The sequence below is a fragment of the Vigna radiata genome, chromosome 8, assembly GCF_000741045.1.
Source record: "Vigna radiata var. radiata cultivar VC1973A chromosome 8, Vradiata_ver6, whole genome shotgun sequence".
In the NCBI taxonomy this organism is placed as follows: Eukaryota; Viridiplantae; Streptophyta; class Magnoliopsida; order Fabales; family Fabaceae; genus Vigna; species Vigna radiata.
This window is the reverse complement of record NC_028358.1, coordinates 34,119,220-34,146,102: the sequence shown is the minus strand read 5'-3', so window position 1 is coordinate 34,146,102 and position 26,883 is coordinate 34,119,220. Positions and strand designations below refer to the sequence as shown.

Sequence of the window (26,883 nt, the reverse complement as noted above, 5' to 3'; positions counted from 1 at the left end):
TTGAATTTTTATCATCTTATTTAACATCACATTGAATGTAACTTAACTTGAAAAAACTGCGAGAATTAAATTCTGAAATATACAACTAAAAAAACAAATAATGTAATTATTATATATTAAGTGGAATTTCCCCTGAAGAGTTGCATGTTGGAAAGGGTAGATTGGGCACAGAATTATCATTTGAACTATGGGCATGAGCTGCGGCCTGTGTTTCGGAACTCTTGGGTGGATAGCACACAATACAAGAAACGCAATTACAGAGTAAAAAAAGAGAGAGATAAATTGCAATTAAATCCCACATATTAACATTACAATTTACATGCTTTTTAAACGACAGCGAACATTTCACGCAGCCTCCGCAAAAGCATAGACAGAGCGAAGGAGACAGACCCAACGTAGCAGAACACAGAGAAAGAGGGTCTCACCACTCTCATCCCCAACGCATCCTAAGGTCAACCAAACCAACCGCAATTTCTAGGGTTTTATTGTCCAATTTTCGCAATTCTTCCTTCGATCACTTTTTTTCTTCTTTCTTCCCTGCTGTTCCTTGTAACGTCACCACTACGAGTAGGGCTGTTTCGTCATTCATCTGCATTCGTTGCTTAGCATATAACGTTCAATTGCCTCTCTCATTCATCTCGTTGGGGGAAACACTGCTTTTGTTTATTCCAGGTTCGGTGTTTCTTTGCCTATGCTTTACTTGTATTTAATTATTTTCGAGATCTGTTACTGCTATATTTTTAGTTTTCACTCATTGTTAATTGTTATTCTACAGTTTTTTCTTTTGCTTAGTTCGTACGCTTATTATACCGTTGTTCCTGATCGTACTCGAACTGCATGTATGTACCTGCGGTGTCTAAGAAGCAATTTGCAATTTTCAAATTGGACTTAATATTTGCTTTATGAACTGTTAATTTGATTTGGTGCCGAATATATCGGGATGATGCATCAATTACTGTCTCCCTCGCCACCTTTGGTTTGTGTTAGGTCTGAATGTTGCCATTGTGTGTTTCAGCGTTGGTGATGCATTTGTTGTATAATCATTTTGAGTGTTTGTGAAAATTGATGTGGCCTTGTGTGGTTCCTAAACTTTCTTTTTTTGCTGCCGTACAGTTACTGAGTTTCGTTAAGCGAACGGGCTGCTGAGGCAGGGATTGTCTTGGCTGCCAGATTCTTTCGTTTTATGTTTTATGACTCTGTTGGGTTTTCATTATGAGTGGCGCACCTAAGAGATCCCATGAAGAGTCTGTTCATCCATCTCCGAAGCATCCACATGAAGATTTGACATATTCGAAGTTGGTTTCATCATCAGTTTCAAATGAGTACCACAGGCCTTATGATATAAATCAGGACTCACGAGTGGCAAAAGCACCCCGAACTGAATTTCGTGATGCAGATAAACGATCTCCTCTTCATCCTGTGTATCGGATGTCATCATCTTTAAATGACTCTCATGCAGATCATCCTACTGGTCCTGAGAGCAGGACAGAATCAAGGGATGCCAAGGATATTAGAGACATCCGGTTTGAGAATCGTGATGCAAAGACGGAAAAGAAGGAGTTGTATGGTGAAGCAAGAAGGGATCCTCCAAGTGCTAAGAGTGAAAAGGATGTACGTGTAGAAGGTAAAGGAGATGACAGCAAGGATATTAGGCATGATCGAGATAGTCATAGTGATCTGAAAGGTGACATCAAGACAGATAAAGATGGTTATAATGTGGTTAGCATCCACGTGAATTGGAAAGATTTAAAAGAGTACCATCGAGGAAAAAGATATTCTGATGCTCCTAGTGGGAGTTTGGACACATGGCAAATGTTACGTGGAAATACACAAGGTTCAGTTGAGGTTGGGAAGGAGAGTTCAACAACTGAAGAAAGGGATTACGTGGAAGCTCATGAAGCTGTTGCAGAGAACAAAGTTGATCCTAAAGGTGATGACAGAACTAAAGAGAAAGATAGAAAGAGGAAGGATGCAAAGCATCGGGACTGGGGAGATAGGGAAAAAGAAAGAAGTGATCGTAAAAATATTACACAAGTTAGCAGTAGTATTGTTGACTGCAAAGAACCTGCCAAGGAAGATAGAGATGTAGAAAGGTTAGAGAGGGAGAAAAAAGATCTTCCAAAAGAGAAAGAAAATTTAAAAGAGAGGGAAAAAGATCAAATGAAGAGGGAATTGTGGAATGGAATGGAGAAAGAGGTTTCAAATAACGAGAAGGAACCTGCTGATGGATTGGCAAAACTTCCTGAACATGGGAGTCTGTTACCAGAGCAGCAGAAACAAAAGGATGTTGATAGCTGGAAAAATGTAGATAGAGAAGCTAGAGAGAAGAGAAAAGAAAGGGAGGCTGATTTAGAAGGAGACAAGTCTGATAAGCGAAGTAGGTGCCTTGACAAGGAATCAAATGATGGGTGTGCTGATGGAGAAGGGGTGATGGAGAAGGAGAGAGAGGCCTATAATTACAGCAGCCAGCACCGTAAGAGGATACAACGATCTAGAGGGAGCCCTCAGGTGCCTAACCGGGAGCCTCGTTTCAGATCCCGTGCCCAAGACAATGATGGGTACTTTCTTCCTCTACCTTTCTTGGTTTAATTCTAATTTAAACCATTTGTTTCAGCTATAGAAGTTGAGGCTTCATAATTCTATTTGTTAGAAAATCTGTCTCAATTGATTGAAACCTATTTCTTATGGTGTTTTTAGTTAAGGTCTTTCATACTATAGTTTTCTTTTTAGTGATTACATCTTGCTATATTTTTTGCAGGTCTCAAGGTATGGCGTCATTTTGTTTCACTGGCTTGATTTAATGTAAGACTACCAAATTTGTACCTTCATGAAATAATGCAGGTTTTAGCTGATTGCTATTATTAACCCTTTCCTTTATATTTTTTGATTTATTCTCTTCTTTCATATTTATGCATTTCAATTACACTCATTTCTTACTTTGTTATTTGATGTGAAGTTGTTATCAGTTACTACTAGTCTATTGTTGGTACATGATACTGTATGTCTATGGAATTGAGAAAGTTAGAGTTTGATGTTTCTGCGACTTTCCTTTGCATGTCCACTATATATAATATATTGTATTTCAGGTAAAATAGAAGTTTCTTCTGTTGTTTACAAAGTTGGTGAAAGCATGCAAGAGCTGATAAAATTGTGGAAGGAATATGAATCATCTCAATCTCAAATAGAAAAAAATGGTGAAAGTTCTAATAATGGCCCCACTCTGGAAATTCGGATACCATCTGAACATGTCACGGCTACAAACCGCCAAGTAAGTTTTTTTTTTTTTTTTTTTTTTTTTTTTTTTTTTTTTTTCATTTTATAAAATTGAATAATGCATGTCTTCATTTTTTTTGTAAGAATGACTATTATTCTTCCTGCTTATTTTCTGCAAAATAAATTTTAAATATTTGTTGGTTTTGGTTTTCTCCTGACTTATTTTTTGCATATCTGATGTTTGTATACTTGTACATCACACCATGAAAGAAAGTGTATTTTTGTTAATGTCAAGGACATGTCAGAGAGGTTTGAGGACTATGTAGGCTGAAATCATGCTTCTTAAATGTTTATTATCTTATTATTTTCGTTCTTTTATTTTTGTATGTTCCTCATATTTTGTTTTGTTTTTTCCCTTGGCTTTATGTTATGCTTGTTGATGCAATAAATATAACGTTTACAGTCCATTTATAAATTTTGTAAAGTTCTTTACATCTTGCAGATTCCTTCTTTCCATTAACATAAAATTGTTGAAATATTAAAAATACTGGTTTTAACTTTTTTTCATTCAACCTTTTGCTACTACCATATGGATCCCTGTAACTGTGACTTGAACTTTAGTTAGCTATTTTCCCCAATTATCATGTTCATTCTGGAAACTATTGGATGCCTTTATACAGAGCTGGCTTGTTGAGAAGTTGTAAATGCTCATATCTGCTCTTTGATATGGTTTTCACTTCAATATTCAAAGGTCCTATTCTCTATTATTTATCACTCAAACTTTTTAAATTTATGTTAGTTGAGTTTCTGAAAGGTCATTGTTGCCCTTTGTTCCTGAAGAAAGTAAGGATTACATAAACTATTTTCTAGTTTGTATATACTTTGTAAAAGAAACAATATAAATGATTGGTTTATTATTGTGATGGTCAAGGTGTTGACCTTATATGAATTGCTGTTTACTATGGTATTGGGTATATTGTTATATTGTATTATCTTTAAAGTAATTGTTTATTGAGAAGTGGTTCAATTTATTTGATAAAGTTGAGTTATCTCCCCCTTTTAAATAGAATGATATATGTTCTACTCTTTGAAAATTGTTTAAGCTATAGATGTTGTAATACTTGAGCATAACTGTGATAAATCCCCCCCAACTAAATAACTATTTGGGCCATTACTTTGGTGTTTAGAAGCCTTAATTTAAATTTAGTTCTAAAATTGGGATTCTGAATCCTCCTAGTTCCTTAATTGTTTTTTTTTTTTTTTTGCAAATTTAGCTGTCAATTTTCTTAAATAACATTGTTTCTAATTCTTTCATGATCTAATCTAGCCTCTGTTAAACTTTAGAGTTGAAAATTTTTAAAATGTTGTTTGTCTATTCATCCAGGATGCTCTGAGACATCAATATCCATATTCTGCCAATTATCTGGTACCTCTTGATTTATTCAAATCTTCTGCTTCTTCCATAGTAACACCTGTCTGTATGTGAGACTGTGATTTTTTTTGGTCAAGTGACGATGCCCTAACTTGTAGATGTCCTTAAAAGATTAAGAGTTAAAAAACCCTTGCTTTTGCTTGCTAGAGTATTTTTACAACCAAACAATTGCAGGCCTGAACTTTTCTATTGATCTTGATTTGTTTTCAATATGCAAGCCTTCCTGTACTTCTATCCTATAGCATGTTTTTATTACACTGAGCAGTTGAAAGATTGGTGGTGATTAGGGTACCTGGTTTTTCAACTATACCACTATAGGCCTCAGCCTTCAGATAAAAATTAACCTTCCTTTTGGAGAAAGAAACTAGTAATGCATTATTGAGAACTGGATCAGTGTGGCTGGTTTGTCCCAAAAAAAAGGACTTCTTCTTCTTAAGAAGTGGACTTGAAGTCTAACCCCATCTTATAATACCGGCTTATAAGGTGAGTTTTACACCCACATATATACTCTAAATGGGTCTTATCTCTAGTCAATATAGGACTCTCAACACCTTCTTAATGTCGAGGTATATATATCTCATGCATGGAACTAGATATTACTGGGTGGTTTGATAGCGGCTCAATAGCGAGTGAAATGATATGTCTAACAAGCACAAATCTTGCTAGGATAGTCTCTAACTCATGACTTTGATACCATCTTAAGAAATGGACTTTAAGCTTAATTCAATCCCACAAAACTGACTTATAAGGTAAAGTTTGCATCCACATATATATTCTAAATTGTCTTTAGTTGATGGGGAGACTTCCAACACTTCTAAATCCCGTCTGGCCATCTGTGAATAACTATTGAGCCAAGCCTAGTTGAAATTCCTTTGAACTATAGTTGATATGATAGAGTTTGTCCATGGGGCTGAACTGAGCAAAAAAGTTTCACTTTTTAGCTTTTATTATTGACATCTGAGACCGGGTGACTTCTGGTAGCATTATCGAAAACTAATATATTGCATTATAGTTTGGAATGAAGATTATATTTTGAAAATCATGCTTTTTAAAGTGAATGAATTAATTTTTTTGTTTAACAATAACTTTAGATGTTTTTCTATTAAAAATGGACTAGGCCTAACTCGATTCCAAAAGCTAGCTTAACCCTTATAAAAAAATATTTTAGTCATATTCTTAGTCAATGTTGGACATCTTAACAACCCCCACCCAATACCAAGTGCCGACATATTGAGTGTGTATGTTTGCACGGCTGGACATCTATAGGTGGCCTAACTCATTTATGAGTAGATAGGCTCCAATACCATATGAGAAATGGGTTAGGGCTGCTGATTAAGGGGGAAGTTTTTGGCCCTAATTTCAAATTGATGAAGGAAAATAACTTCTTAACAGTCTATTTATTTCAAAATATATGTTGTATCTGAAAAATATATCATTTTGTTCGTTTCTTTAGAAAACCAAGAAGGTGTTGAATATCTTTCCTTGAATTTGATCATTGTCCTTTTATATGAGGGCAAAAGCCTTATCCCAATGGCAAGCTTGCTGTCCTTGATCTTCTGGGTTCAGACCGTGACAACAGCCTCTGCTTGTGGGAATAAGGGTACATCCATCTGCCCTTCCTAAACCCCACAAGGTTGGAGCCTCGTGCATTGGATTGCCCTATAATTTTTGTCTTTTCATATCTCCACTGTGGTATGAGAGAACATTGGGGATCAGCAATGGGGTTGGGAGCATTGATTGGGATATTCTTGTGCAAAACCTTGAGTGACAGATATTTTTGAAATAGAGACATTTAATTAGCCATTTTGATAAAATAAAATAATATACATGACTGATTTGTATTTCTAGACATGGAAGAAAAGCCCATGCATAAAAGCATTAAAGTAAAGAATGTTGAAGTGTTTTTTTTCCTTCCTACTTGTGATCCCTTTTTCTTTTCCATCTGCTTTTGTGGATCTGGGAGCATTTTGTTTGATGTCAATGTTTTTGGTGAAATGAGTTTTTCTTTTGCTTCTTTGCCATTTCTTCTGTACAATTTTAAATCTAAAATAGGATACTATTTATTTTCTATAGATGCTATCCATGTCTTGAGAATTACAATATTATATTCAGGTCAGAGGTGGCCAGCTTTGGGGGACTGATGTGTACACGTATGATTCAGATCTTGTTGCTGGTATGAGTCTTTATAAAGCATATGCTTTAGAATTTTCTTATAACTGACAGGCCACTTGCTGACAATAGTATGGATATTACAATTTGTTTGCACCTGCACAGTTCTCATGCATACAGGTTACTGTCGCCCTACAGCATCTCCACCTCCTATGGCCATACAAGAGTTGCGTGTGACTGTTCGTGTGCTACCTCCTCAAGATTGTATGTCCTTACAGCGTGTCTTTACTTCTTTTTTTCCAAAACCATCGTGTTCCCTCAAAATGGCTTTTTAGATAAAATATTTAGATCTAGGTTCTAGGTTGCTTCTCGACAAGTTTTGCTCACGTTATGAGTATTTAAAGTCTCCTGGTTGAACTTTAGTTCGTTATTAAATTGTTTTAAAAGGTTTATGATTGAGTTATTTTTTCAAATAATTAAATATGGTTCTAAATTCTAGAACAATGAATCTGAATTGTCACCTTCGTCCCCTCAAATTTTACTCAGACGTACCCTTTAGAACTGTTTATAGTCAAATTCAAATCTGCAATTAATCTGGGCATTTTTTTTGGGGTTGGACTTGATTCTTGTGAACTGAAATCTCTTTTGGGGTAGCACCTTCTTGAAACTCATTTAATTACATGTGCATAATTATTTTGTTGGAGTTTTATATAATTGTTTATCTTCTTGTGGCAGGCAATTTAGCCAATTGTTAGTTTTTTGGTTTCCTTTTTGTTTTTGTGGCTATGGATACTGTTTTCATTTGAAGCTTCATTTGAATAATCTAATGATGGTAATTATGTATGTAATATCAGGCTATATTTCTACACTGAGAAACAATGTACGTTCCCGAGCTTGGGGTGCAGCGATTGGCTGTAGTTATAGAGTTGAACGGTGTTGCATCGTGAAGGTAGTATCAGAATCCCTGCAAAGTCTCCTTTTGTCCTTTGCAATTTTCACCTCATGAAGTTATCTGAGTCGTTGTAGTTTCATATGTTTAATGTTGTCATGTAATCTACTTCAATATTTTCCATTTATTAAATTGGATCTCTTCTGGTTCTAGAGAATCAGAGTTTTGTTTGAATGCTTTAGTTCTGGTTTTATAACACGTTAAACTTCTTAATGAGGATATTATTTTGGTGGAAGAAGTTCTTGAGTTTAAATGGGTTTGTACGTCTACCATTGACATCTGCTTCTTTGTGCAAACACTTAAATGTAAATATCTAAATATTTTTTGCTGGTTAAACCTGGTACCTATCAATATTAAAACTTTTAACTGTTCATTTTGTTGCTCTTCAGAAAGGAGGTGGAACTATTGATCTTGAACCTTGCCTTACACATACATCAACTATTGAACCCACCCTTGCTCCAGTGACTGTTGAGAGGACGATGACTACCAGGGCTGCAGCTTCGGTTTGTCCATTATCTTATAATAATAAAAAAAAACTGACCACAAAATTTAATCAGTAGTTATAATTTTAGATTATGATCCATGCCTACTTTATTTATGTTGGGTAGCTTGATTTTAATTTTTTTTGTTTGCTTAATATTTTGTTTCTGCCGTGGCCATATATAAACTTTCTGACTCGTGCAATGTATTTTAACAATTTCGTTTTATTCATTTCTTTTTCTACCCTACATGGCCCTTTTTGAGTTAAGGTGTTGTTTTAATTTCTGTCGTATTGCCTGTTCAATAATTAAATTGATTAAATTCTATTTTCTGGCTTCAGTAATTGTACATTGCTTTGCTTTCTAAAATTGATGTATTTTTTTGCTCCTTGAAGTTGGGGAATAGGCGATATCAGATAGTGGAAACCCAAAGTACTCTTGTTTTTGTAGTGGATCTGTTTTCTTTTGCATATTCCGGGGAGTTAGCTTTCTATGGGTTGCTATACACAGAAAGCAGCTATTACCGTTGTGTCTATTATTTTTCAGAATGCATTGCGGCAACAAAGATTTGTTCGAGAAGTCACAATACAGTACAATCTCTGCAATGAACCCTGGTACGTGTTAAGGATTTTGACAAACGATCCTAAGTTCACAAGTAGTAAAATAAATTTTTATTTTTGACTATCTAATCTCAAGGGATTATTGCAGTACTTAAGTTATAAAATGTTTATGTATTAGTTTCTGCAAAAGTAAATATATTGTTTTAATTAAAATTTAAACGAATACTGAAAGATAAAAATATAAAGTAAAAATAAAAAGATAAGAGATAAAGAAATCAAACTCTGAACTGAGAATGTTCTTGAACAAATTTAGAGAATGTGATATGATAAACTATAATATGAAGATGTCATGGTTGAATTTCTCAAAACCAGCCAATGTCAATTACTTAAAGTAGCTTATCTTCGTAAATCTCAATCATATTATCAACTCATTAGATTATTCAAATAGTAATTACTTAAGAGATAAAGATAAAAGAATCAAACTTTGAATTGAAAAGGTTGTTGAACAATTGGTAGACAGAGGGAAACAATGTTATGTGATAAATTATAATATAAAGATGTTAGGGTTGAATTTCAAATAACCACCCGTAATGATATAATTAACTCACTAATTCATTCAAATATCATTTCCTTTAGTAAGTGAACCTAAATTTATTAAGTATAATTTGAAAGAGATTATAATCAATCAATCAACAATATAATATAAAGATGTGAGTATTAATTTCAGTTAGGTGTTATTCCCAATATCTCAGATTTAAAAGCATTTTTAAATGTCAATTAAATCCCATTTAAACACTAGGTATAGAGGAAAACAATATAATTGAAACAAACCTTTGATGAATTCAAAATCAAATGTTTACTTGAGTTGATCTCGATACATCTAATTCTAACGAAAATGAATAATAGTTACTCCTGTTCTCACTTGAGGGTAATTTCTGACACCGAAAGTTGATTCAGAACGAATGCTTGTATAGATGTTTTTCAGTCGTGGTTCTAAGAATTTAGGATCTTTTCTTCCCACCAGAAGCTATGTAGCACTTCTATCTTCATTTATAAGAATTCTATTGGACCTAAATTAAAGGCATCAATGAGTTTTTTTTTTTCACAATTTTTTTTTTTTTAATATTGTCCTTTGAAAACTTATCTCTTGACCTAATTTAACCTATTCTATCCCACACTTTCAACAAACCATCAAAATTGTTTCATTTATTAGCAATGTTAAAATAAAAAGAAAAACTTTAAAGCAAGCATTTTATAATGATAAAATTCCAAAAGCCTAGAATATATGTTCAATAATCATTACGAAAAACACAATTATCAAGTTTTTGTTGGCAAAGTGTTTAACCTAATTTTGTAATGTGTTTGTATAGAAATAATAGAAACTAATACTTTTTTTTTTTGTAAAATTTGAAAATATCTGAGCCTTAGGTAATGTGGATTATATTGCAATATTTCTTTTACTAAATTAGAAACCTCACATCCAACATATTTTTCAGCTTACTGTGATTACTATATAAACCTACTATCCATACTCGTAATTATAACTTAAGTTATAATTCTGTTAATGTCAGGATCAAATATAGTATAAGTATTGTTGCTGACAAGGGTTTAAAAAGGCCACTCTACACATCTGCTCGTCTGAAGAAGGGAGAAGTTTTGTATTTGGAGACACATTTGTCCAGGTATTTTTGATATGGAAGTTGTGCTAAATTGGTATCTGGATTTCAACTGTCACTGCAGTAATTGTTAAATACTTAGATGTCACATGCAACTGGAATGTACTTGAAAATGCAAAACCATGTTGGATGAAATTCCGCTCATATCAGTGTTATTTTCGTGTACAAGTCATGTTTTTTTATCATACTGACTTTTAAATTGTGAAATTTTGAAGAATCCACGATGATGATCTTGAAAAGTATTATTCCGTTTGAAGATCTTCTAGAAAGTCTGAGTTCTTGGTGCTCTTCTAATAATGATTCATTTATTTTTAGATACGAACTTTGCTTTGCTGGAGAGAAGATGGTCAAGGCTACACCAGCAACTCAGTTGCATGACCCTGCCTCAGAAAAGTCTCAAAATCACCATGCGCATTCTGCAAATGGTGAAAAGAATGATTGTGAGAGTATCTTGATTGACGCTTTCCGTTGGTCTCGTTGTAAGAAACCCCTGCCACAGAAAGTGATGCGTACAATTGGCATCCCTCTGCCTCTTGAATATGTTGAGGTATTTTTAAATCACTTTTCATTTATTTTAACTGGCGTGTTGAACAATGTCTTCAGAATTTTATCCCTTCTTCCTTTTCCGAGTTCCATTGATGTTATAGATTATTGTTTGTTGTTAGTAGCCTCCAGCCATTGGGGTTTGACGTTGGAACCCAGGGTTGTTAAGATCTCCTCCAGTCACTAGTCTTCTGTTTTCGAAGTCAGTATGCATGCTGCATACCTGCTCTCTTGTTTCAGTTTCTCTATAAAACAGAAAGCCTTTTTATGTTGGCCTATTGTTAACTCGATACTTTTGAATTTTATAACCACTGTGTGGTTCAGTTCACTTGGTGATCTCGGTAGGCTTTTCTCTCTTGGTCCTTGTTTGGCTTTCTTCAATTCCTTATGCAAATTCCCGCTAATTACAATTGACATGCTACTCAAAGTACGTGTAGAATGCATATTTAAACTTTTCCATTGTATCATAATTGAAACTCTGAACTTGCTGTCCAGGTACTGGAGGAAAATTTGGACTGGGAAGATGTACAATGGTCGCAGACTGGGGTCTGGATTGCTGGAAAGGAATATACCCTGGCACGGGTGCATTTCTTGTCAATGAATTAATTTGCCCTAGTTTGGGGGATGGGTGAGTTTGTAAACCTCCTTTTTATGTTTTTTTGGCCCGATAGTGGGATGATATATAATGCCTATTTAGAAAGATATTGTGTCGTGTAACTCAATAAACAAATATTTACATTGTAATTTTTCTCAGTTCATGCCTATTACTGCAACTTTTGCTCTTGCTGTTTCTTATTCAAGGGTTTAACTGTGACACTCGATAAATCGGGTTTATACATTGTATCTGTTACAGTTTCTATTTAAAGAAAAAAATCTTGGTCTGAGTTGTTTAGACAATTTTTTATAAACATTTTTTTTACAAAAGAAAAACAAGAAGAAATTTATGTAATTTTTTAATCAGTTGAAATTAATTTGTATAAAATACTGTTTTTTACTAGTGAGTTGTGTCAACTTTTTGTATTCATTAAATTTTTATTGTTAAGTTCTATAAGTTAATTTAATCTATTGGAGAAATTGATTTTATTTTTTTTAAAAAAAAAAGATTGGAATTTTTTTCCAAACTAACAATTTTACATTTGGAGATTTTGAAGTATGATAACATTTGTCTGTATAATAATCATATTTCCTTTAACTATAATTGTCTTGATTTATGCAGAATTTTGTAAAAGAAGAATGTTTGGGTATTCTTGTATTTCATACCTGCATCCTTTGCATACAGGTAAAAGACAAAAGTATCTTAATCTTTGTTTTAAAAAATCATTCCTACGCCTACATCTCTTGCACCGTTGTTTTCAAGTCCTTGCTGTTTGTGTCAACAGAAAATTTTCCCTCCCACTGACATCTCTTTACAGAAGTATTTCAACGTGGATTATCTATAAAAGTATAAAAAAATAATTTAATTTTAGAATACTTGCTCACCAAAAAAAATAAATATATTTCAAGTATAGATTTTTTTGGGCACATAGTTACATCAATGACACGAATGATGTGTCAATTGGAATCACATTAGTTATGTTATGTGATATTGGAAGGTGTGTTAATATTATTACATATGTCAATCATGGACCAAATTTACACATACATCAACTTAGGTCAACTTTGACGTGATGAGATTAAATGATGTTTAGACACATTTATTAAGAGTTGACGAGGGACTGCTTTTGCAAAAGCTAAACGATATAGAAGTAAACATGTGCGTTGATGAGACTATGAGATGATAGGTGACATTTTAAGGAGATAACTAGGGCTTGGAAGGAAAAGAGACACCTCAATGAGGCTTTACAAGGAATATGGCGGAAAAAAAACAAGAGAAAGAAGAAATAAAGGGATCATACGAAAGAAGGATGACAAGAGGAAAACTAAAACACCTTGAAAAAGATATTAGGAAAAAAAAAATCTTTGCAAATTAAAAATAGAAAATCATTGTTTTTATATGTAGAAAATATTCTAGAATGATCTAGTAGACTCTAATTTGTTCAAAAAATATACATGAATGACACAACTGTTTAAGTAATTAAGCTAATGTATGAACCTAACTACCTCATTAATGAAATAGTTGTAATTTTTTTTTTAACCTTCCTTATTGTATTTCATGACCACTAATGTATTTTGTTTTAGTTGTATTTGTTTTACCTTTTTACTCATCTTGAAAATCTTCTTGAACCTTTATTCTCTTTTTGCAAAATAAAGGTCTTCTCTTATAAAAATCACTCCATAATTTAAATAAAATAATATTTTTTATGAGATTTTGATATATTAAGAGATTTATATTTTTACTTGGACTCTCATCTTGGAGAACTTTTTAAAGTGATATGTTATTTACTTTTCTCTATTTGTCTATTCGGCTTTTTACTTTCTGAGTTCTTAGATGATTCTTTTTTTCTAAATATTTCATTTAGTCGATAAATCCTTTTAAGTTAAAGGAAGAATGCATTATCTGCCAAATTGATTAAGAGATGTTTATTTTAAATATTGTGCAAGTAGATGATGAACCTTGATGACTCGAGCTTACTCATTGCACTTAGTCGGTTACATGATTTGTGCTAATAAAAGTGTTATATTGATTTGTACATTCTAATTTGACTATTCTTCTTAATTTGTAGGAAATATAATTGGAAAGAAACTGTATAGACTCGTATGTATGAACAACTTATTAATATTAGTTTTTCAAGTACTAAGCATCATACTATAAGATTCTATCTAGATATACTTCATTCTCATTTTAAGTATATATTTATCCACCCATCAACAATTGACTAAAAATATATTATATGTTACAATAAATTTCTAAGTAATGCATGAAAAAACATTATATTCAAGTACTTACTAATTATCATTGTCAATATAGAATAAATTTTTTTAACTCATGTAATCATTTATAACATCTAAATAACGTAGCACAGTTATTGTCTAATCTCTTTAAATAATTGTCATTCATACGAATGATTATGACTCTTCATCGAATAATATGATCACAATCCATAATATTTGTTAACATTGACATCATCAATCTTAAGTATATAATGATGAAAGTTTACATTAAATTTATATAATATGAATACTTCTTTTTGTATCTATGTAGTATATAAGTTGTTCCTTTCTTGACATTTAAATAAATATTTTATATCTTGATTTACTTTGTACGAGGACTTTAGAATTATTATTTTTTTATTAAATGTATAAATAAAAGTAACTTAGTTTAGAAATGTAGTATGATTGATATGTTAACAATAAGTCAAACTGAGATATCTAATTATATTATATATTTTATGATGTCTAACTTTTTCCAAAACCTACACCATTCTAAACATTATTTAATCACTTTTGTCTAATTTTAATCTCAATGACATATCTTATTCTTATAACTTGTACAAAATGGCAACTTTAATCCTTTTTGTATCGATTTTCAAATGGTTTTTAAGTTTTTCAAATTTGGTGAGAAAAAATCATCGATGGACTAGAAAATGTCATTTTGAATTCAGTGGAATATTGGAAGACATCAAGAATTTGTCCACATTTTAATCATTTGGATGTTGATTTCAATCTATTTAAGTAAAAGAAAATTAAAACACAGAAAATATTTTATGACAACAATAAACGAAATAAGATTAAAAAAAATGGAAAAACGGTTGCTGTGTAAAAGAAATATTATTAAAATGCATTATGTATTCAACGAGATTTGGCATATATATTTTGAGAAACTTCTCCACAGACACTTTAGGTAGTGAAAAAAAAAATCAATTTCTTTATTTGTTAAACTAACTTATGGATGAACAAGTTTGCAAAAAATATTTTTTATTCACTTTTTTAAAATTTGATTTTTAATTCTTAAATTAATTATAACTTACAATTCTCTTTTTTCTTATAGAACTGTTTATGTCCATTGTTTCTTATAACAGCGACGTATACATTGTGTTGTATGCAAAACTTTGATGTTAAAAACATAACCTTTCCTGTAAAAAGAGCTATAATAGTAACAAAATGAATCAAAGATGGTCATTCCACTGCACGAAAAGCAATATACCAGAAAAGCAACCATCATTCTAATGTTACAAAAATAAAATTAAATCATTTATTTCTACATGTGATTAAAAATCGGTTGCTTCCATGCTGCTGTTCTTGGAGAGTACAAAGTTCCCATTTTGAATTGCTTTGTCATTGAAGATAGTAGAGAAACACAGTTAAACATAATATACCCACATAAACATATGTAGTCGTGTTTATATCTTTCTAAATCTTCGAACAGCACACTGAATGACAGCAGCCACAACGATCGTCTGAGTTGCATTTAATTATAATAAGGTAACACCTTGTCAAAAAAAAAAAATTCAATCCAAATGTTAAGGTCGTGATGTGGGCACATAACGAGTCCAAACAAGCATAGTATTCAGGGAAAGTTCCGAACTTGGTCATCATCAAGGACAACCTTAGTATATGTCTGACGAAGAACATTGCTAAACAAGATAAAAAAAAGTGCATAAACTGCAACTTAAATGTGCAAGCTACCAGCTACAGTGATAGTAGCCAGCAACAGCTGGTACAAGAATGAGTTCCATCTGACTGATGTGTACCTACAAAGAGAACGAATGTGGCAAAAATTGTTTGCAATTCTGATGTATCTGTTTCATACTTTCAGAAAGCATTTCAAATTTCCCATTATGCATAACACAGCAATCCCAACAATAAACTTAAAATTATGGGATTGAGGAATTAACATTCAAAAATTCCAAAACTATATACATCCCCCTCTTCAACCTGCTTGACTGTACAAAATAATCCAATCACTTTCATAAACAATTTCAACTATGGGGGGCACTCAACTTGCACTGCAACCATGGCAACCTCTTCTCACCCTTGAGAGAGATGAAAATCTCACGGGCACTGGAGTTGTTCTCAAACAAATCCAAGGCAAGAAAGTAGAGCTGTTCATCAACACCTTGCAACTCATCCAACACCTTAATGCACTTGCTTATGGAGAACCTGTCCTCATTCTTCAGAATTGCATTGGCCCTCATCTTTGAAGCAGCAGCAATCTCCAGCATGGCATCCACAATGGCATCGCCGTTAGCCTTGCGGCTCCGCTTCCGACCACCGGAACCAGACGGCACAACAACCTGATGACGCTTGTGTCCATCCAACATATGCACGTCTTCACCAGAGCCAGAAGAGCCATCCTCATCCACATACGCCATTGCCACTGTAATAAGTAAAATAATCACATCACCATTCAAAATTACGGCCATGCCTATCCTAGCTCATTCCCATCGCACAGTACAATTCAACAACAATGGGAGAAACAATCACACCGAAAATTCAAAAGCAGAGAAAACAAGGAACCCCGAAGCAAATTCTGACTAAGCGAACAAAGTTCATCAGGCCCAGAATGAAAAGAGAGCATCTGTAATGTACGAGTAGGTTCGCAATGCGATTAAGGAAAAGGAACAAAACATCGTACCGTGTCGCAGCGCGGATTCCGCCAGATAGAATAAATAAGCTTTGGGGGAATCGCGATCTTCTTAGAGACTTGGTTACTGAAAACGCATTAATCAAAGTTCGTATTATGATGAAATTACTGCAACTTCGAAAACCCTAACAGGAGGAAGAGGACTCCCAAGGAAGAAGACAGTGTTTTGTTCCGTCTTTTATAATTAAATAGTTATACCAAAACTATGTTTTTGTTTTGCTCTTATTTAATGATGTTTTTAATATTTTTGTTATTCTTTTTACTAGCTGAATTAAAAAAAAAATCCTCAAATTTCATTATAAATTTCATACATTATTATAATATTTTATTTTTAAAAAGTATTTTTTTTTTCGTCAGAATATCATGCTAATAATTACCACGAGGGTTAAATAATTTTTTAATCACTTTTAAAGTTGATTTCGGTTGAAATTGATTTTTCAACATTTTTTTAAAACTTATTATGTTACTTTTGAGTTAATACTATTTAAAGTTAATTTTGATAGTGTCATAAAGTAATATACTTAACTATGTATTAATAAAATAACTAAATGTCAATTTTAATTTAAGAGTAATAAATAATTTTTTAGATTGGATTAATATATTTAATAAATATTCAATTTATTGAAAATTTTCGGAAATACTGAAATATACCAATATTTAAAGCATTAAAAAATAATTTAACCCATAATAAGTCAAACCTTAAAAGGTCGCAGTAGTAAAATTAGTGTATAAAGTATTTCATATATAACACCAGCAGTCGTTCATCAATTGGCCTATTAGCTCAGTTGGTTAGAGCGTCGTGCTAATAACGCGAAGGTCGCATGTTCGAGACCTGCATGGGCCATTTTCATTTTTCTTTTCCTTTTTTTACTTTGTATTATCTCAGAATTCTCACCGCACCCTAATATCTAACTGAATGTGTTGTGCACTTAGTTGTTTGTTAGCAGTGATTGAACCTGATTCGAGGGAGTTGAAGTGTGGTCACAGTAGATGATGCTCCACTCTTGAGAATATGAGATATATGCTTCACATGTGAAAACTTTCTCAAAAGAACCAACTTTTCTATCTTCTCTCATTCCTTCTTTCTTTTGTCAAAGGGAATCAACCAAACTTCAGCTGCTTCAGTTTATATACTCATTTCAGTGTGTTCTCTATTAGGTCATGATGAAGTTCATTGAATCTGTAAAGTCTAGGAACATGTTTTGGCGTCTCCTTTTCTCTTTGTTGTACAAAAGAATAGTTCCTTATAATAGTAGAAGTTTCTGTCCCTGTTTGGCCAAAATTAACCTGAAACCTATGGTGAAAGACAAGAATAATGGTTTTGTCATTTCAGTATGAAAAAGGTTGTTTCTGTCTCTTACTTTTTTAACATTTTTTGTTTTCCTATCTCTTCTTTTTCATCAAGTACAGATAGTTTGCTTTTGGATGCAATGAACTAAACAAGGAACACCCACTTTTAATCAAATTTAAAACCATACAAGCAATTAGTTTATGAGTTTTCTTACTTTAATCTGTTCCTATTCATTTCTTCTTAAAGTAACTTGTTTTAATAACTTGCAACTTGCACGCATTTGAATCTCAAAATTGTAGTAATATAATATGAACATCTTTTAGTTTATTTATTTGTTTTTTTTTTTTATCGAAGAACATTTTCAGTAAGATTGGTTTACAGTAATTCTTAAACTTATGAACCATACTCTTCATACAATTTTACTGTTTTAGTAATTTACTTTGTAATTCTTATAAGCTTAAATATATTTGTGATTATTCTAAAAATTAACCACCTTTAATTTTTGTTCCTATATAATATTTTCTTCATTTTTACCCCTATAAAATTTAAAGTATTGTTTAGTCCTTATCAAATATGCGAATTTTAATCTAAAGTATTGTTTAATTTCTATCATTTAATCATTTTAAATTACTATAAATAAATAACATTTATTTTACATTGTTAAGAGTTTTTTTGACGTGTTATATGTTAACATTATGCTACAGCCTTTTAAGAAGTTATTTATTTGGAGTAGTTTATTGAACACCTTCGCATATAAATAGTTAACATTTACCAGTTAAAATCAAACTTAAGTTGTTTAGTTTGAATTGATATGATATGCTATAACCTATAAAAGGTGTTTCTAAAGTTGATATATATACTCAGGCATACGAAACTAATTGTCTATTCTAAATTTAGCAAATATCAGTAGCCAGTATCATCACACCATCTTAAATTAATAAGTAACTTAAACTAAGAAAGAGAAGATAATCTCAGAATGTAAGAGAAAACACCAACTTTAAATATAAGAAAAAGTTAAAAACTATATAATAAATTATGGGATCGGTACAAAAATTCATTGTAAATATACGTATTAGATAAAAGAATCTATACATGAGTAACTGTCAGCAGCTAAATGGCATCTTTGGTAGCATTCTAATTGGATCTAAACAGTGTAGTAGGCTGGGAAAGAATCCCCAACAAAGTCATTCTAACATCAATCAAACTTTTATACAAAGTCTTCACTCTTTCCTCAATAATTTCAACCCCATGTTCCAGTTCCCTGCAGCTTATCTTGAGTCTCTCAACAGCATATTTCATCTCCTTTTCCCTTTTACCCTTCATCTGCTCCTTCAATTCTCTGGCTGCAGCCTCTGTCTGCATCAACAAAGATGACCAACATCTCCTTCTCTGCATCTTCTTCTTCTTCTCAGCACCCCCTTCTGCTTGATTTGCCAACTCCTCCAACATCTTCAACCAAGAACTCGTAGACTGAGAAATCTTCATCAGGGGCAATCCACGTTTTGTATCAAACGATAGACCAAGCTCAAGAAACCTGCAGGACATCAAGGCCATGGCTTTAGATCCACACATAACCTCACTCAGTTCGTTTTCATGACACAGCTTTTGCCGCAACATCTTCTTCAAACAAGAGTCACGGTGGTTCTCCATTTCTCTGCATCTCTTTTCCATGCTTTGACAGGACTCCAAAAGCTCCAAAGCACGAGTGGTAGGCTTTGCAGCACCACCCCTATCAGCCAAATGCAAAACCACCCTCAATGAGTCCACGTACTTATTGATGTGTTCCATTTTGTCCATGAAATAATTGCATGCATCAAGAATCTCAACGTTGTCTTCAAGGTACTTATCAACAGCACCACGATCGGCACAGTCTTGGTAACAGATTTTGACAAGAGAATCCGAGGCTATTTTCTGTGTGGTGATGGCAGCATCAAGCAACTGAGCCAACCCAATTTCGCCTTGTGAGCGGAGGGTGTGGAGCTCCGCCGCAAGTTGCCGGTGGAAGCGGGTTTTTTGCGGCAAAGGTGCGACCTTAGCCGGTGGTTTTGGGTGAAGATGGCGCATGGGGAGGCCCCTTAGGATGGTTGGTGCTCTCATAATTGGTGGCATAAAGGTTTTAAATTGAATTAGATGCATGCAGATATAAGTTTGAGGAATTGATAAGGTGGTGCAATTAATATATATTTATAGAGAGAGGAAAAAGACATGTGTGAATATATGAGAATGAATAAAAGAAAGTGACGATACTGATAAGGTGGCTTCTAGCTGCAACTGATCCGAAGCAAAAAGGGTGAATGAATGCCGTTGAAAGGGGTGTTGTGGGGTCCACTTCAATTCTCTTTTAATTTGCGGTGAAGCTAATAATTGGATGACAACGGTGGTTGTTTTGTTTTGTTTTGGTGAAAGTGAGATAGCTGTATTCAGACTGCCACCTATTCAACCACTCACTCTCATCGACCTACTTCCCTTCACCAATGTGACTTTGCTTCCAATTATTGGGACACACGCTACCAATAACATCTAAACTTAAACCTAAGGTGTGCCACTAATTATTACTACCATAATTATCAAATTATTTTCTACATATGTAGTAAGTTTTTTTTTTCATAAAACCTCTTGTAAAACCCTCTTGTAAAATCCTCTTGTAAAATATTTTCAACTGAAATATCTTTCATATTTTTGCATTAATAAATGAGTTGCTGAGAGGAAAAGAATACATCAATGAGAGGAATATAGAATATACTTTCAGAATGGTAGGCGCATAGCATCCTCTAACAGATGAATACTATAATAGACGAAGGATCCAGTTTGCAGGATTTTGCTCAAGACATAATGGAACTCATTGTCTAATAAGAAACTTTTAATATGTTGTCAGGATCATATAAAACTGCATGTTGCAGATGTATGCATAAACTGATTTTAACAAAGTTTTTTTGTTTTTAAATTTTTAATTTATGAATTCACAGGGAGTAAATACTAAATTTTTTAACGTACAGATATTTAGACATGAGAAAATTAACGATGATATTTCTGTAATTAAATAATTTGTAAAAAGTTCGTGCGTGACAAAGTTGGGCAAGTCACTCAGACATAGTCAGCGGTGGAACCCTCCACATGTCATGCACCACGAATCTAACATTTGCTTACATTGTCCCTTTGTTCGCCACGTTTTATATTGATTTATATTTTATGTATAATATTTATCTTGAGAGAATTTTTTATATAGAAAAGTTGTTAGAAATGCCCTAAAATTATTACACTCAAAATCTTTTGTGTAAAAGGTTACCTCTTATTCTAGTTATATATAAAAGTTCTAAGACTGATAATCAAATATAAACCTTATTCAGACTCACGAAAAAAGAAAAAAAAATAATATTCATAGTATTTTTCCATTTTTAACAAATTTTCATTGTTTTTATGCTGATTAACATCAGTTGATGTTGCATGGGACTGCTAGTTTAAAACTAATAAGTGGAGGAAATGAGATTATTCAACAACTCAAAACATTAAGGCAAACTATATTGACAGTAGTAAGTATATATATAAAATAACAGAATTCAGGAATACAAATTTATTTAAATATGATATATATATTTAACAAACAAAAAAGTTTAGTTGTATATATCATCAAATAAATCGGTCAACAAAGAATTATTTTAGATCGCTCAATGATCTCAAATTTAAATTTCGATAGTTAATTATATTAAATATTAGGACAAAAATTGACTGCTATAATAATTTAATCCAGATAATAAGATTATTGCTTTTTGGAAGAAGTAACACTTCATAAAATATATATATATATATATATATATATATATATATAGAAGAAGAGTAATTCTATATTTATAAAATAACACGATAAATGTTCTAAACAAAAAAAAATGCAATTTGAATAAAGATATTTTTATTTTTATATAAAAATAGGCATTTCTATTTCCGGATAAATTTGAAAAAAATAACAAAGCTCCATCTTTCTTGTATATTTTTTAACAAAAAACTGGACGAAATAAAACTTTAGGGTTTTCTCTTAGCTCCTTAAATCAAAATTTCTTTCTTGGAAAGAAGAGTGTGTAAAATGTCATATACCAAACAAAACTAACTTAGTAGTTTATAAAAGGTACCAGTAATGTACACTAAACAAAGGTCGGTGTTTATTTTTTGGAAAATGAAGAAAGTGAAAGAATTATGGAAAGATGTTGAAGGAATCCTTAAGTACAGCAATTAGTACAAGAGGCTATAGAAGGGACTAATGCATGTATGTGAATTTTAATAATGGATTCTCAACACATTTGTGGATTCGCAAATCCATCTGCATCATATATATACAACTATTGCCAAATCTTCTAACCCTTTTGTTTCAGATAACAACACACTGTCACACCTGCAGCTGCAACATTTCTTATTAGTTTCCATGCACTTTTTTCTCTCTGTTTCTTATTCATCATTTTTATATTTATATAAAAAGTTCAGTGAGGATAAACTATCTCAAGTTCAGTGTGGATTAACTTTTTCAGATGAATATTATTAAATGATAATGTTGTGAATTTAAGATTTTATTATAATAAACAATCGATTTGAACGTCAGAGTACACTTAACAAATATTATCCATGCGACTTAGAATTTGAATACTAAGGATAAAAATCTAAGATGACATTGAAAGACTTAAAAAGATGTGAATGAGTATTGTGATTCTGGACTTTGTCCGAAACATGTTTTATTTTCTATCTTGATGAAATCCAATAACTTTAATCTCTGTACTAATAAAATTGTGAAAGTTGAGACAATAATTATATGAATGGATGATAATTGAGAAGAGAATAAAAATTTGCAATAATTAAAGTTGTAATAAAATAAATGTATACTAATACACCATAATTGTAATTGATTCAATGGACCTGTCGTACAACAATACGTACAAAAATATTTATGCATTGATACTAACTGGAAAGATGCATGTATATGAAAATTCTTAATTTGACTCATTAATGGAAATTAATAATGCATCATAACAAATTAAATGGCATGTGAGGGTACTAAGATCTATTGAAGATGAAAGAGCCATGAGTGAGTGAGAGTAGAGATCTAAAAATGGCTGAAACAGCATGTTATTTGATAGATGTTCAAATTTTTTTTTCATGATAAGACATTGTTAGGAAAGGTAAATCAACTTAAATGATCTTTATATCTCATATTTAGTTTCATAATTCCATTTTTACACAAGTTTTATTTTCTTATAATAGGAAATATCTTCTTTTCTTAAAATAATTAGATGATGACTATAAATAGGCCTCTCATTAAACTTTTTATATAAGTGAAGTATTGGATATTATTTTCATTTGAGCACTAATTCACTCGTAATACCTTGTTTAAATATCGTCTTTAAATTAAAAATTAGTATATCTAAAATAGTTTTTATTATTAATACAAAAAATTATAATTGATTTATAAATTAGAATCAATGATAATAAATAATTCAAATTTTGATAACTAATATTAAAAACTAATTTAGACTCTAACTTTTAAATTAATTATGTTTTTTTATTAATAATAGAGATTGTTTTAGATAAAAAATAATAATTTATAAAATAGTGTGTAATATAATCAGTATAGTAATTAATTATTTTTTATTTATAAATTTCGTTGTTATTTAATTATTTGTTATAATAATTAAAATAGATAAATACAAAAATGGTAAGAAAATAAATAATTTTTCTGACACTTTGGTGAGAATACGTTGTATGTAATTTAAATCAGCAAGAGGTTTAACGCATTAAAGTGAATAATAAATTCTTTAGAGTTAATATCAAATGTAGTCCATGGAAGATTAATGCATTGCTTGTATATTTCCGAATAAATTTTTTGTATAAATAATTTTTTTTAAGGATAATGATATTTAAACAATATTTTTTTTACAACAGTTGAACATTGATTATGTGTCAATTTATGATTGGTCGTAAATTACTCCATAATAGTGTTTATGATTATTATTATTGATTATGGATTAATTTACGACCAATCACAGATTGACACGTAATCAATGTTCAAATGTTATAAAAAAAATGTTGTCTAAATATCATTATTTTTTTTAATTATCTCTGTCCGACATGTTAATATCTTCCAAATTTAACATTCCATAAAATGTTTCATGTATTCCTTTACAATGGAGTTTTCCTAATTATATAAGCCGATGACTCTTGTATTATAGTAGTATGATGTTCCCAAAACCTGATTTTGTATCATATTATTTTAATTTTTCATTTGATTTAAGAGGAACAATTTTTTTTTCACTAGTGAAATAATAGTTTTTTATAACCAATTTTATATTATTTAAAATTGATCAACATAATAATAATAATAATAATAATAATAATAATAATATAATGATACAATTGTAAATTAAATAACACTTTTTATATCAGTTATTTTAATAATTAAGAAAATTTAGTCTTAAAAATTGATATGGTGTTTAAATAATGAAACTATGTTATTTTAATATTAAAATTGATGTTTTCAATACGAGTTCAAACTCCACCACTTTTAGGGAAATAAACTGTTTCGTTCACAAGTGTAAAGAAAAAAAAATCAGTTTTGTGTCATTTACCTTAAATATATATGTTTTCGCTACCTTGGTTGTCATTGTGTTTGTGTTTTGATGGATTTATTTTGTGATTTTGTGCTTCATTAAAGCTCTACCACAGCTAGCAGCATCAGGAAGTTTTCCAGGATATTCTGGTATGATTACTTTAATCATTAACAACTTTTTTGTGTTTTCAATAGTAAAATTTTGACATTAATATTGAGAAAATAAGAAAGGAAATCTTATCCACATTGTCATCAGATAAAGAGACTTTAAGACTAGATTAACACGTTTATACGTGTTTCGAGAGAAGAAACAAGATCTCAAATCTCATCCATTTGGCTAGATCAACTCGACATTTGATCGACCTCAACAATTTGACCTTATCCATTTGGCCTGATCCACTTTGCCACTTGGCCTGATCCATTTGGTCTTTAATCGACCTTGACCATTCAGTCCCATCTACTCAACCTCATCCATTCGACCTTTGATTGACCTCACTTCTCGACCTTATCCCCTCACAATCTGATGGCAACCATCTCACCAAAGATCCTATCACAAGAAGCATGGCCAAACAAATACAAGAAGAGTCAAACAAAGAAGATGAAGTCAAAGTCAAACTTTTCTTTTCATGGGTCATCATTGAATAAGTTTTGGGCTTGCATTTAGGCCTAGTAATGTAAGATTTTATTTGGGCCTTGGGCCTAGTAGTATAGGTTTGAATGGACCTTGTATTTTGGGCCAAGGAGAATTTTTTTAGTGAGTTGACCAAGGGGTCAACTTTTTGGAAAAACTTGGAGGCTAAGGAGTCATTTTCGTCCAAGGCATGTGGAAGCACCCTATTGGATAGTTTTTCCTCTTAGTTAGTGGCCATGTGTTATTCTAGGAATGGAGAATTTTTCCATAGGTAGTCGCCACATGTCACTCTCTCATTTGAGAGGATTTTTGCCACTTGTCTCTCTCCTATTGGAGAGGATTTCTCCTTGCTCTCCAAGCAAACCAAGGTGGCTCTTTTAGGTTAAAGTTTCAGCCCATTTTGAGATACCTTAGCCTATAAATAAAGGTGTTCTCCATCATGAAATCACCTTAGAAATTATAGTAAAGTTATGTTGTCATTTTGTGCACACAATCTCTTCTAGGGTTATCCTAGGCTAGAGCAACCTAAGTGGCCTCCTCTAGCCACCTTCCTCCAAGAATTGGCCCAACCTCTCTTAGAGAATCCTAAACACTTCATCCTTCACCATTAAGCACACCAAAACCGTGAGCCTCCCACCTTCATCCACCACCATTTCGCAAACACTCATAAAAAACATGAACATCTTAAGTACATGGCTTGGTTGCTTCTAGATTTGACTTGTCCTAACTAGAGCATTGCCATCACAATCGAGCCAAAACATTCGGCTAAGAGCAAGTTCTAACCAAGGAACCCCTTTCAAAAAACTCCATCGACTATGTACGAGTTTCAACTGAGGAACCTCTTCCAATTAGACTAAAATATTCGCCAAGGACGAGTTCTAACCAAGGAAACCCTCCTGACAGGACTATAACATTTGGCATACACGGACACCAATAAATTTTGTTTTCCAAACCATCAATTCCTTCCGTTAAAATATTCGAGCTTAAGGATTATTGTATGTACCTTTTTTACAATAAATTAGACCGATTAACAAGTTGACTATTTTGATTGATGGGCAAGTTGACCACCCTAATCAGTTTGAGGATCGACTACTTCGATTAACAAAATTGATTTATTACATGATAAAATTATATTAATCCTTAATCAATAATAATCACGAATGAATGAACTAATTTTAATTAAAATATAATTATATCATTATTAAAGTAATAAAAAATAAAAATTCATAATCATCACTAAATAAAATATATAAAATATAATTATTCACATACATACAACATTTAATATTTTGCGTTCTTACAAAGATAAATTAGTTAGAAATTAGGAATAAATATCTGTTAACTTTAATAATATACAAACTTTAATTAATTATTAAATAATTCATTTTTTTCCCGTCTTTTCCGATCCTTAATTTTCAATGAGGAACCGATTATTTGTTACCTTCAGTTTTTTAAGGAACCTTTTTTTTTTTGACAATACTTATTTATATTTGATTTTTTAACAGTTTTAAGGTTAAATATTTTTTACTTAATGAATTTTGATTTTAGTCACTAGTTTCCATCTCTTAAAAAAATTGTTTTCATTTATATGCTATTATATTATATGATATTCATAATCTATTTGTATGTTAAAGGAAAAGTCAAACTATTAGCTGAAGCAATATCTGTCTGTGGTTGCATATATGAGACATGTATATGAATTTTTAAAATAAAATAAAAAAACTCAAAATAAATATTATTTATTTTGAAATGAAAGAAATAGTAATTTCATATTTTGAAAAATCAAAACAAGAAACTAAAATCAACATGGTAGAGAAAAAAAATAATAATTCAAATTCTAAAAGAAATAAAAAAAAACATATAGAAAAACTAAAATATGTTAATTCATAA

The 26,883-nt window shown here is 31.7% G+C and overlaps 2 protein-coding genes and 1 non-coding gene across 4 annotated transcripts; 2 read left to right on the top strand and 1 right to left on the bottom strand.

Annotated features, from left to right (window-relative positions):
- The first annotated feature begins 288 nt into the window (after positions 1-288).
- On the top strand, positions 289-11,754 carry LOC106772092. 2 transcript variants are annotated; one of them, XM_014658253.2, is made up of 13 exons: positions 289-672; positions 1,114-2,558; positions 2,759-2,766; positions 3,087-3,268; positions 4,598-4,639; positions 6,758-6,818; positions 6,920-7,018; positions 7,609-7,703; positions 8,093-8,206; positions 8,729-8,796; positions 10,314-10,424; positions 10,734-10,965; positions 11,457-11,754. In XM_014658253.2, the coding sequence occupies exons 2-13, from the start codon at positions 1,213-1,215 to the stop codon at positions 11,565-11,567; spliced, it is 2,469 nt and encodes an 822-aa protein (XP_014513739.1). In that variant the 5' UTR covers positions 289-672; positions 1,114-1,212; the 3' UTR covers positions 11,568-11,754. The 2 variants fall into 2 exon arrangements, with proteins under 2 accessions (XP_014513739.1, XP_014513740.1); XM_014658254.2 differs by lacking the exon at positions 4,598-4,639 and having other exon boundaries at positions 290-672.
- Positions 11,755-15,388: 3,634 nt separating this feature from the next.
- Positions 15,389-16,668, bottom strand: LOC106771506. Its single transcript, XM_014657498.2, has 2 exons — positions 16,477-16,668; positions 15,389-16,218 (listed from the first exon to the last, which is right to left on the bottom strand). The coding sequence occupies exon 2, from the start codon at positions 16,211-16,213 to the stop codon at positions 15,821-15,823; it is 393 nt and encodes a 130-aa protein (XP_014512984.1). The 5' UTR covers positions 16,214-16,218; positions 16,477-16,668; the 3' UTR covers positions 15,389-15,820.
- A 587-nt stretch (positions 16,669-17,255) lies between these two features.
- Positions 17,256-17,329, top strand: TRNAI-AAU. The gene has a single exon. It is a non-coding gene; the product is annotated as a tRNA-Ile (tRNA).
- The last annotated feature ends 9,554 nt before the right edge of the window (positions 17,330-26,883 follow it).

Excerpts from the sequence above, each read along its gene's own strand:
- LOC106772092 (XM_014658253.2), top strand. The coding sequence starts at position 1,213 with ATGAGTGGCGCACCTAAGAGATCCCATGAAGAGTCTGTTCATCCATCT. Across the intron at positions 7,019-7,608 it reads TGTGCTACCTCCTCAAGATT|GCTATATTTCTACACTGAGA; the intron begins GTATGTCCTTAC and ends ATGTAATATCAG. Across the intron at positions 10,425-10,733 it reads TTGGAGACACATTTGTCCAG|ATACGAACTTTGCTTTGCTG; the intron begins GTATTTTTGATA and ends ATTTATTTTTAG.
- LOC106771506 (XM_014657498.2), bottom strand. The coding sequence starts at position 16,213 with ATGGCGTATGTGGATGAGGATGGCTCTTCTGGCTCTGGTGAAGACGTG.